Raw genomic sequence first — 12,332 nt, 5'->3', positions numbered from 1 at the left:
TAGTCAATGTACTAAGATATAATAACCCAATATACTGAGCTACATTATGATGTGGTGATTTTAGAAATCTAGGAACCATCAATTTGACTTTATTAACTAGACACGATACTATCTTTGGCTTAGTTTCTGTTTATATTTGCTACATATATTTAGCTTTTTAAGTATGTTCTTAAACATTAGTATCCTAATCCTTGATAGTGTTAATATTTTTATAATAGCAAAATAACATATTTATAATCATTTAGACATGATTTATATATATGTATGAAAAACATGCCACTGCTTTCATGCATTTTCTTTAGCAGTTAGTCATAAATAAATCAATAGTAAATGAACATTATTATACTATAATTACAGTACTTAAAAAATATTTAAAGCATTTCTTGGAGTTAAAAAAGTACTTAAAATGTCCCATATCTGATTAAGAAAAACAATAAATGAAATTCAGGGAGTCTTTATCACCTAATAAAACTTCGTCATTAAATTCATCACTGTTATAGTGAAAGGCAGGTAGATTTTCTTTTACCTGTAGAAAATATGAGTGAGGGCATAATTTGGGGGAATATAATCCATGTTTGAATATTCAGAGGAAAATGAAAAATTTGGGAGACAGAAAAGCAGAGATTGAAAAGACATTGTTTTCATTTGTACTGTATGTGTGTATATGTTTTACAAAGATTGTTATTTTTCCTGATCATAAAATGTACTTTTATTTACTTTTACCTCACCACAAATCCATAAGCATAAGGAACATCCTGCCAATATTTAGTAAGAATATTGTGTGGAGTAAATCAACCCATTTTCCAGGAACAAAAATATATAAATGTAAATATAACTATAATGGAATAAAATTGTTTTACTTACATAAGAAAAATTAACAAAGATATTAAGTGAGCAAGATTTATCTTAAATCATAATTAATTTTTTTAAAAAATTCTATAATATTGTAACATTGTAACGTTGACAAGAAAACAGTAGCCCTAAAAACATATTTTATTGAGGCCAGAGCTCTTAGCATTTGGGAATGGGAGACTAGTTAGGAAGCCAGGAAGTTTGAGATAGCTCAGGAGCAGTATGCCTGTCCAAGGGTGGACCAAGGCTCTGCATAGATAAGGCAAGAGGGAATGCTTACAAACTCATACATGTGCATTGGATCTTTGTTTATGGATAATCTCTTTCATTCCCATTTATATTTTGGGGAGAAGATAAGTTCCATATTTATTTCTCACTAGCTCACTACATGTGCTTCATATTCCCTAGGGTTCCATGTCTCAGATCCCATGCATGTATGCTTGACCCCATCATGTAGACCTGTCCCCCCGCCACCCCACCATTCCATCTAAGAAGTTCCCTCTCTGAAGTCACTTTCAGGAGGAGTCCTCTTATAATGGGTAAAGACATTTATTTCGAAAACCATGGAATGAAAAAACAAGACAAGTTATAGAATTCTATTAAAACTTGTAACATGGTCAAATGATACTCATTAATTAGTTCTGTTTTATGTTGCTTTTATTACTGCCAATCACAGCCAAGTGATCTAAGGAAACATCGGAGAAAGGTAACGTAAATATCTTTTGTGTGATTACTAGTTGAATATTGTTTTTTTTCTGTGAAAGTTTTAAAATTGCGTTCCCTTTATTTGAAGCATTTTATTAACATAAACAGAAATATTAAAAGTATTTAAGCATTATCAAATTGTTTAAATATGATTATAAGAGCAAATGCCTCAAAATAAAATTGTTTATGCTTTCTAGAGTAATGATTAGATTATGAGGCCTACATATCCTAGAATTAGATTATTTATTGTCAATGCTAGAAGAATGCTGCTTACTTTTAAATGTAGTTTTACTATTATTCATGGATGTGAGACCAACAGATCAGGAGACTACTGCCAATGAAAAGATACCTTGTTACTCACCCTTCCCTTTGCGAAGGCAAAAGCACCTGAGTAGGTCATGAGGCAAAAAGAACTAGGAGAAAGGATGGGTAGGAGTTTTATTGTAGTTTCTGTTGGAAAGGCGAGGCAGGGTGAGCAGGCTTAAGATTGGCCTGTTTTAATCATTTCTGTGGGCCCTGGGTATAGGGGCTATCTCTAGTTGTCTGATTCCTGGCCTGGCATGATTAAGGCAGAGGAATATTGCCTCCTGGAGTATTACAAGAGCCAGATCAAGAATATGATTTGGGATACTGGTCTAGATAGATTGATGTACATATGGAAGTCATACTCCAGGGAAGTAGTTTGCAATCTCTAGGAATTAGCTAGTCCTGAGAGGCGCATTCTGTCCTGGGTCAGCATGGTGCCAGACGCCAGAGCATCAAGAATATAGAAATTACAAAAATATAATTAATCTGCTCCTTTCTTGTTTAATGTGACATCAATAGAATACATATTGGAAATGAGAAACAAAATTGACTCCAGTCCTGATTCACAAAATGACATCTTCTTAGATAATTGATAGCAGCAGAATTCAGACTCATGGGATATCAGATGGGAAAGATTTCAAAGGTTGAACCTACTCTCCAGAGCGTAAATCTATTTTTCAGCATCATCAAGATGTGGTAGGGGGCACCTGGGTGGCTCAGTTGGTTAAGCGTCCAACTTCCACTCAGGTCATGATCTCGCTGTCTATGAGTTTGAGCCCCACATCAGGCTCTGTGCTGACAGCTCAGAGCCTGGAGCCTGCTTAGGATTCTGTGTCTCCTCTCTCTCTCTGCCCCTCCCCTGTTCATGCTCTGTCTCTCCCTCTCAAAAATGAATAAACTTAAAAACAAAAAAGATGTGGTAGTCAGATTATGCCCACTTCTAAAACTATAAAAGTATTTTTTTCTTTGTTTCTTTTTTAAATTAAGGGAATCTATATTAACTTGTGTGGCATAGATTGATGGAATTCCTTTTCCGGAGTTATCATCTATCTTCCTATAGCATCTTCTCCTTGATACTAACACTTGGTTCTCAACTATCAGATTTACCATCATAATGTTCTTATTGTTTGTCTTTGACTTTCTCTGCCACTGAAAAGAATTATACTGGGAATATAGAAAGATATCTGAGTAGATGATGGATATAAAAGAAGTTTACTGGATATAAGAAAAAAAGTCACCAAGGAAGGTTCCATACAGAAATGCAGGCTCAGGGAATTCATAGGATGAAGAAATAGTTGATAAGAAAAGTAGGTCATGGAAAGAAGGCCACAAACTAAAAATTGTTGTTTATCAGGTTAAGGAGTTACAAGTGTGATTCCATTTACCCTTGAAACGAACACATTAAGGTAAGTATTATTAGTTTCCATTTTATTGATGAGGAAATTGAATCTTAGAGCAGGTAAATAATGAGCATATGTCATTCAACAAATAAGAGAAACCAGAATTCAAATCCATCTCTGATTCCAAATCCTTTCTCCTCTATTTTATTTATATAGTGTTAACTCTAAGCATTATTCAGAGGAAGAGTGTCTATGATGTTTTTAAGAGCTGATATTTGGAAAGTTTGCATAGTTTGACTGGCAGAATAGAAAGAGGAAGGCATTTTAGGAGGTGTTTCAGGAAAAAAAAGTAATGGAAGCAGAAAGGTCAGGCTTGGCAGAAATAATCACAGAAAACAATTATGGCTAGATCATGGAACTGTGAAGACATAAATACATATCAGGAAGAGTTTAGAAACACACTTTATGAATTTAGATGAGATGTGAGTTTAGAAAGAGTTTTCTGTAGGATTAGCATCATGCTGGCAGTAGTTCTTGAAAAAGATTCTTCTGGTGGCCCTTTGCTAGTTGAAATGGAGAGAGGAAATCCTATATAGATGCCTACTTAAATCGTTAAAAGGAATCAAGGCTTGGATGACAAGAGCCCAGACAAACAACTTCATTCAGTTTCTTCAATGCATGAAGTCTTTATCATGTATCATATAGAAACACACTTATGCATAATAGCCTAACATAGAAACAAAGCAAGACATTATGTAGACATAAGATGAGAACACAGCTTTAAATTTTTTGCTATAGCCATATTGCTCTTTGTCATTAGAACTTCCAGAGCCATATCTATTAGCTATGCTTTCCACAATCTTTCTATGTATAGGTATTTTAATGCACAATGATGCCATGAAAAGAAATGCAAGATTGTTGTAAAAAATATCTCTTCACAGTCAACTTTACCATTGAATATCTTTACTGTAATGCGGTTTTATATGTCTATCTCTGACAAAATTTATGGTATCTTGAATTGTTCTGGACTCTGAACTAAATTCTTTCTTTTTCTCAATGTTTATTTTTTTCTGAGAGAGAGAGAGAGAGAGAGAGAGAGAGGCAGAGTACGAGGGGTGGGGGTGGGGGGCAGAGACAGAAGGGGACACAATCTGAAGCAGGCTTCAGGCTCTGAGCTCTCAGCTTAGAGCCCAACATGGGGCTCAAACTCACAAACCAGGAGATAATGAGCTGAGCTGAAGTCGGATGCTTAACCAATTGACTGAGCCGAAGTTGGATGCTTCAGCCACTCAGGTGCTCCTGAACTAAATTCTTTAAGGAAAGCCCTTCCATCCATCTTCTGGTTTCTGTATGCCTTTGTCTGTGTTCCCATGGGAGATAGTGAAATGAAACTGTTTGCAAGAATTATGTTCTTACCTTTTATAATCTTTACTTTAAAAAGAATTTTTTTCTAATAAGCTACAACTCATTTTTTAAACATCTGGACCACATTTCATTTGCCTGCGTTAATAATACACTTTATCTGATAAAGTTGTAGTTTTGCCATCTTCTCTTCTCATTTCAAAAATCTCCTATTTAAAGGGGGCCTGGGTGGTCAGTCGGCTAAGCATCCAACTTTGGCTCAGGTCATGATCTCATGCTTTATGAGTTTGATCCTCATGTCGGGCTCTGTGCTGACAGCTCAGAGCCTGGGGTGTGCTTTGGATTTTGTGTCTCCTTCTCTCTCTGCCCCTCTCCCACTTGTGCTCTGTGTCTCAAAAATAAATATTAAAAAAATCTCCTACTTAAAAGATTTCCATGTTATGATAACCTGACTATGCATACCTTCTTAATGAATTAACTCAAATATGTACCCAGTAACTTTTTTGTAAGCCTTTACATTCTGATATGTTGAAACGGAGTCCGTGATAGCTTTTTCATAGTTCCTGGATATTGATCTATGGTGCTTATTCACTCTTAAATAATGTTTTTTTATGAAATGTGTCCAGGTTATATATTAAACTGGAATACCTTCACTTTTAAAACAGTTATTAAACTCACATGCTTCAGTAATAAGAATTTATATGTCTAAGACCTATATGCCCCAAGTTTTTTGTTTTGTGTTTGTATTAGAATTACTCAAATAGTTTTGCTAATGACTCTCCATTTCTGTCAATTTCATTTGAAATCTAGAAAGAATTCATCTGAATGAATTGTTTTCATTTCTAGATTGCAGTGGTGGAAGAAGATGGTCGGGAGGATAAAGCAACTATAAAATGTGAAACTTCTCCTCCCCCTACCCCTAGAGCCATCAGGATGACTCACACCCTTCCCTCCTCCTACCACAATGATGCCCGAAGGTATGATTGTCTCAGCTCACTTCACGGTTTGCATGCTCTCCTTCTGAAAATATTCTTTCTTTAAGTGCTGTCAAATAGACTGCTTAAAAATTTATATGAGAAATTTGGTTTGAGCTATAACTCTCCATTAGAGTATTGCCCTCCTCCCTCTCCCCTCTCCTCTTGTGAAAAAAAAAATGCATTCTGAGATCAAATTTTTAGTTTTAAAATTAACTATGTATTTGTGGTCTTATTACTAGCCAATATTGATGAGATTATCTCTTCTATTTTTAGTGGATATTTAGTAGTAAAATGAAGTCAGGCTAATGGAAAGACTCACTAGGAAGAATAGCAAAAAACTTAACAGACTCTAGGACAAAACTATAAATTTGGCTTAGGCTTAGGTGTAAAAGTAAGGTCTGGGGATGTCTGGGTGTTCAGTTGGTTGAGCATCTGACTCTTGATTTCAGCTCAGGTCATGATCTCACGGTGGTGAGACAGGGCTCGGCACTGAGCATGGAGCCTGCTTGGGATTCTCTCTCTCCCTTTCTCTCTGCTCCTCCCCCCCACCCCCACCAATAAGTAAAATATTTTTTAAAAAGTAATTAAGTTCTGAAAAGTCCATAATTGCAGTTCATTTATTTTTAGCAAACAGGTATGTATACTACCCCCCAGGGTCTGGTGCTGACAGCTGTAACAGCTAATAAGCAGAAAGTTCTTAGAGGGGGAAAAAGCATATCTGCCAAAATGTTAAAAGAAGAGGTAAGGGGAAATACCCTATTTGTTGTAGCAACTCATCCCGTGGTGCTTTCCATCTGCCTACAAAATTGTAAGCACATCGCTATAATAAGTAGCATAAACAAATCTAAGCATGCAATTCACATCTTAAATATATATGCTTTTACAGTCTTATCAATTGCAGCATCTCAAGACACATCATTGATATGGCTGTGCATAATGGCTTAGTATTAACACTTTAAGTAAGAATTTATCTTCTAAATAGTATGAGTTTTACAACAAATATGCTTTAAAACAGAGGTTCTGTGCTGGCAGACATTTGCTCCTTTCTGTTTTGTTTATGTTTAATTTCTAACGTGAGTATAAAACCCCAGTTACTCCAGCTTCAAACTATCTGCTTTCATCCTCCAAGAAAAGAATCACCCCTGTTTTAACATGTGAAAAGCTATTGGTTTGGAGTTTAGAGAATGTCAACTCATTAAAGAGGATGAATAGTAAAGTTAAGTAATTCATCATGGCGTTGTCAAATGGACAGCTGTAGAATAGATAGCAATGTATCTGTTGTACCTCTCCTATTAATACTATGTCAGTTACATTGACCAGGAATGGAGTCTAGAGCAACTTCTTGGAAATCATTTCAGTTTATCATGTACCTGAAAGAATACCTGAGAACTGTAAGAAAAAACAAAATGATCACTAGAGCATATGAGTATTTGCTTTTAAATCCCACCTAGATGATTTAAAATTAAATGAATGAGGCACCAGAGGTGCCTGGGTGGTTCAGTCAGTTAAGAGTCTGACTTCAGCTCAGGTCATGATCTCAGGGTTCATGAGTATGAGCCCTGAATTGGGCTCTCTGCTGTCAGTGCATATCCCACTTAGGATACTTGGTCCCCCTCTCTCTCTGCCCTGACCCACTTGCATGCGAGCGTTCACTCTCTCTCTCTCTCTCTCTCTCTCTCTCTCTCTCTCTCTCTTTCTAAAATAAATAACGGGCACCTGGGTCGCTCAGTCAGTTGGGCACCTTGGGCTCAGTCAGAGTCAAATTGCCCAGTTGGGCACCTTGGGCTCAGTCAGAGTCAAATTGGCTCTTGATTTTGGCTCAGGTCATGATCTCAGGGTTGTGGGATCAAGCCCCCATTGGGCTCTGCAGTGAGTGTAGAGCCTTCTTAAGATTCTCTCTCTCCTTCTCTCTCTGCCCCTCCCCTACTCACTCTCTCCCTCTCTCTCTCAAAATAGATAAATATTTTAAAAGTTTTTTTTTTAATTTTAAAAAAAGAACAAGTGGTACACACACACACACACATTGAAATGACCAAAGGAAAAAAAGAGACACAAATCAAGAAACAGACTCTTAATTGTAGAGAACAAACTGATGGTTACCAGAGGGGAGGGGTAGGAGGATGGGTGAAATAGGTGATAAGGATTGAAGAATACACTTAGGGTGCACTGAGTAATGCATAGAGTTGTTGAATCACTGTATTGTACACCTGAAACTAATATAACACTGCATGTTAACTATGTTAGAATTAAAATTGAAGACTTAATATCCACAAGAGAAATAGTCATCTCATAAAAACAGTGATGATCTGCTAATACCAACTAGAAGTTATTTCTGGTTAAGATTTTTCTTCTTTCTCAAACTAATTTAATCATTAAAAATGCCTCTTTTCTGGTTTCCTGACTGTTCACCAATCTCTCTTAAAGGAAGAGATCAAGTTACTTCATTTGCCAGTGCCCTGTTTGTTAATCTGTGCATCTATAGTTAGCTACTGAGTGCCTGGGTGGCTCAGGTGGTTAAGCATTTGACTCTTGATACTGGCTCAGGCTGTGATCTCCTGGGATTGGGCCCTGCTGTCAGGCTCCAAGCTGAGTGTGGAGCCCTCTTGGGATTCTCTCTCTCCCTCTCTCCTGCCCCTCCCCTGCTCACGTTTTCTCTCTCTCTCACTCTCCCAAAATAAGTAAGCTTTTAAAAAAATAAATTAAATAAATAAACATTTTTAAATTAAAAAAAATAAATGAATTACGTTCCAAAACTGAGAGAGAGAAAGATGGCTAGAAGAAAATCAGGTAAAGCTGTGACCTGGAATAGCAACTTAAACTTCACTGTTAGTTAAATGTAAATGTCTTATCATAGGTCATTATGTTTAAGACTAAAAAAATCATACTCTGAGGTGGAAATAGGTAAAGGGTCACTTGCTAAATAATGGAAGGTCATTTAACATGCAATTAATAAGCCGGCCTATGTTCATTGGTTGTATTAAAATAAGGGGGAAAATCATTTAGAACAAAAATCATTTTCCTTAGACAAAATTTGGAGGCTCAGAGCCCTAAGGCTGAGGAAAAAAAACAACAACAACAAATTTCAATATGCTTAAGAGCAAATGTGGGAGGAAAGGAAGAGAGTAAGTGTTCTTTCGTTTGTCCCTTTATGAAGGAACAAGTCTGTGTACCTTGTGGATGAGCAGTTTGCCCTCTTTTGTGTTTTGCAGTAGTTTATCTGCCTCCCTTGAGCCAGAAAGCCTTGGGCTTGGCAGTTCCAATAGCAGCCAAGACTCTCTTCACAAAGCCCCCAAGAAGAAAGGAATCAAGTCTTCAATAGGACGTCTGTTTGGTAAAAAGGAAAAAGCCCGACTCGGGCAGCTCCGTAAGTGTGCATGAATTTGACAACTTCCACTGCGACTCATTTTGGTCACTTGTGAGGGTCTGTCTAGTTTTCATTTCATTTCTCGTCTCTGCATTTTTCTTTTGCCTACCTGACACACTTCCTTTTTCAGTCAGCTCTGTAAATTCAATTTAGCTGAATAATGTTTGACAAAACTTACAAGGGAAGAATATTATAAAACATCCAATCCTTTTGATTCCTCTGTGAATAACAATAGCTAGACATTATTTAGGACTGACTCTGATAGACACAAGATCCCTACGAGACAAGTGTTATTACTGTTGTTCTTATTTATCGATGAGTAAACAATGTCTTAGTAATTTACAGAACTGAAATATTCATCTTAGTGTCAATGTTTAAAACCACTGAGTATACTGCCACTTAAAACACAGATGTATATAAATGCTTTTCTGTTGAAAAAATTGGGATGCCTACAAAAAATCCATAATAACTTTTTAACCAAAATAAAGAATTGTGATATTCAGGCCAAAAAAGTACAGGTTTCTTTATTTAAAGCTATCACAGCTTTGCACAGAATAAACTCTACAGTATGTAAGTGGGAGGACAGAGGAAGGAATAGGGCAGTAGGGATTGTGTTAGTTATTGTTGGACACTAATGGAATAAAAATATAGATCAGTACAGGGGCGCCTGGGTGGCTCAGTCGGTTAAGCATCCGACTCTTGATTTCTGCTCAGGTCAGAATCTCACAGTTTGATTTGTGAGAGTGAGGCCGTGTCTGGCTCTGTGCTCTCAGCGCTTGGGATTCTCTCTCTCCCTGTCTCTCTCTGACCCTCCATAGCTCACGCTTTCTCTCTCTCTCAAAATACATAAATAAACTTTATATATAAAATACATAAGTAAACTTTATATATATGTGTATATACACACATATGTATATATGTATACACACATGTGTATACATACGTGTGTATATGTGTGTGTGTGTGTGTGTGTATATACATATATATGTATATGAACCTGGGTAGCTCAATTCATTAAGTGTCCAACTCTTGATTTTGGCTCAATTCATGATCTCATGGTTCATAGGTTCGAGACCCACATCAGGGGCTGCACTAACAGTGCAGAGCCTGTTTCAGATTCTCTCTCTTTTCCTCTCTTGGCCCTTCCCCTACTTGTGTGCTCTCTCTCTCTCTCTCTCTATCAAAATAAATAAATAAACTTTAAAAGAGATAGATACATACATACATACATACATACATCAGTACATTTGAAATGACCCTAGGTAAATATACACTTGGCTTGTGTGTGTGTGTGTGTGTGTGTGTGTGTGTCTTCCTATATTTTTTCTTCTGAAATCTCTTTTCATCACATTGGTTATTGTGATTGCATCTTCTTTTTTCTATCTTTTCTTATTTAACGTAGAAATGTAGTTAATCTGTTGAAAAAAATATTTAGCTCCTTCCTCCAATGGTGAATGCTGAACAGAATGATACAAATCTCTTAGCACTTTCTTTAGTTTCCCAAATAAAGGAATGATTACTTACAAGTAATGCTCCAACTTCCTGGCTAACTTTCCTGTCCTGGCACCGAAAGAATTTCTGAGAGCAATATTTATGTTTGCAGAGGTACAAATGAAGTATATTCAAAAGTGCCTTTGTAAAATCCACACAAAGTATCAGAAGCCATGAAAAAGTAATGTCCAGACAGCTGTGTGATTAAATGTTACTCAACAGATGAATTAAATCCTCTTTGGACTTCTGTTTCTCAGGAAAGGAACTCCTAAGGCTATAAAAAAATTATTGCATAAGGAAAGAATATAGAAGATGATTATTTTTTGGATATAAAATGTGCCTGTCAAGGCATTGTTTTAATTTCTTGTTTGATAACTATTTATATTCTTACCAAATTATTTGTCATTTCCAATATATTACAGTGTAATTAACAATAATGTAGGTAGTTATTTTAAACTATTTTGCTAACATAGTAATCATTTTATTTACTCCTATTTAAACATATATATTCATTTTGGGATCTATAATTTACTTTTCCCTTTTAAAATATATTCCATTGCCTTTCTCTTTTGGATTTTTTCTATTTTATTTTAAATTTAATTTTGATGAAGAGTTACTAAATCATTAGAAATTTTGCCAACAATATTCTGTCAAAATCAAGGTATCCAAAATATAATTTAAAGTCTAGAAAAATATACATTCTTCTTGAAACCTAGCCTTTCTTACCCATTTTTAGTAACTTTGTGTCTCTATGTCATACCAGTTATAAAGTGAATCAGTGATCAACTCCATCCAAATCAGAAACTAGCAATAGTTATTCATGATCATACCATCACCCTGGGAAGATTTCTGAGCTCTGAGCGATTTTGTTTTACCCTGAAGAACAAAAAAGTTACCACATAAACAAAACCAGAGTCGAAATCACGCTAAGGACTGCAATACTGATGAGGAAGACAGTTACAAATATCTACTCCTCTGGAGCTATGTAGAAGCTATATTGAAGGTGAATCAAAGCTCCTGGAGAAACCCAACAGACTTGGGAATTTGAGGGAAGAAAAAGAACACACAGATAATCCAAAATCATTTATGTCTTCTTACTTTGAGTGAATAAGCATATATTGAAACACTTTTAAGTTTAGAGTACCAACCATGAGCCTTAGTAAAATGGCTACAGCATAACTGTTGGCATCAAGGAGCTTTCAAATTAGTAGGAGAGTACATAAGCATATACAACCTTTTATTTAAAACAAAACAAAACTTCAACGTATTTCTGACCCTGAAAAAGTTTACCTGCTACATTGTCTATCCTACCAGCATAGCTAGGGAAAGGGGTTTGAACCCCACAATCTATGATTATACATCAGTTATTGGAATCCTGACGGGCTTGCCTTTTAATTTTATCTGAAGGCATTAACCTATTTTGAAGCAAAACAAATTAAACTGTGTTAAAAATAACTATATCAGATGACACTCATTTTTTTTTTCTTTGACAAAGTTACTCTGGAAGAGAATAGGAAGGGCAGTGGGTGAGCTGTGACTCATGGCATCCCTGTGGACAAGATGTCAGAATGAGGCCTAGGTGATGGAAAAATGCAGTGAGGTTTGTAACTGGTTGAATAGTCCTCCTGTTACGGTGCTAATAAGTAGAATGATGACACCTTGGATCAAGGGTTTCTAATGGCCTAATTAGGACTCACTCTGTCCTTGGTAAATACATCCCTAGTCACTGTATGTGAATATTTCAATAGCACAGGTATCTGATTTTTGGATTATTGATATGGATAGGAAACACAAATGGAAAAAAAAAAGGTGTTATTTCTAAAGACTGTCTCAAAAACTGAGTTATGGAGGGTCCAAAATCTCTCTCTCTGTGATCTTACCACATTCTTTGGTGGTAAGCACCAGCTTTCCTAGGTCATCAGAGAACTCCAATTA

At 36.2% G+C, this 12,332-nt stretch overlaps 1 protein-coding gene across 5 annotated transcripts in view; it reads left to right on the top strand.

Moving 5' to 3' along the window:
* PPFIA2 (PTPRF interacting protein alpha 2) overlaps positions 1 to 12,332 on the top strand; it is a 478,405-nt gene that overhangs the window by 400,235 nt on the left and 65,838 nt on the right. For all 5 annotated transcript variants that reach the window (XM_032594017.1, XM_032594014.1, XM_030323311.1 and 2 more), the window contains 3 exons: positions 1,529 to 1,558; positions 5,412 to 5,542; positions 8,752 to 8,906. In XM_032594017.1, coding sequence (XP_032449908.1) covers positions 1,529 to 1,558; positions 5,412 to 5,542; positions 8,752 to 8,906 — 316 coding nt within the window. The remainder of the gene's footprint in view (positions 1 to 1,528; positions 1,559 to 5,411; positions 5,543 to 8,751; positions 8,907 to 12,332) is intronic.

The sequence above is a fragment of the Lynx canadensis genome, chromosome B4 (assembly GCF_007474595.2).
Source record: "Lynx canadensis isolate LIC74 chromosome B4, mLynCan4.pri.v2, whole genome shotgun sequence".
NCBI lineage: Eukaryota > Metazoa > Chordata > Mammalia > Carnivora > Felidae > Lynx > Lynx canadensis.
Note: the sequence above shows the minus strand (reverse complement) of the source record. Positions and strands in the feature narration are given on the sequence as shown.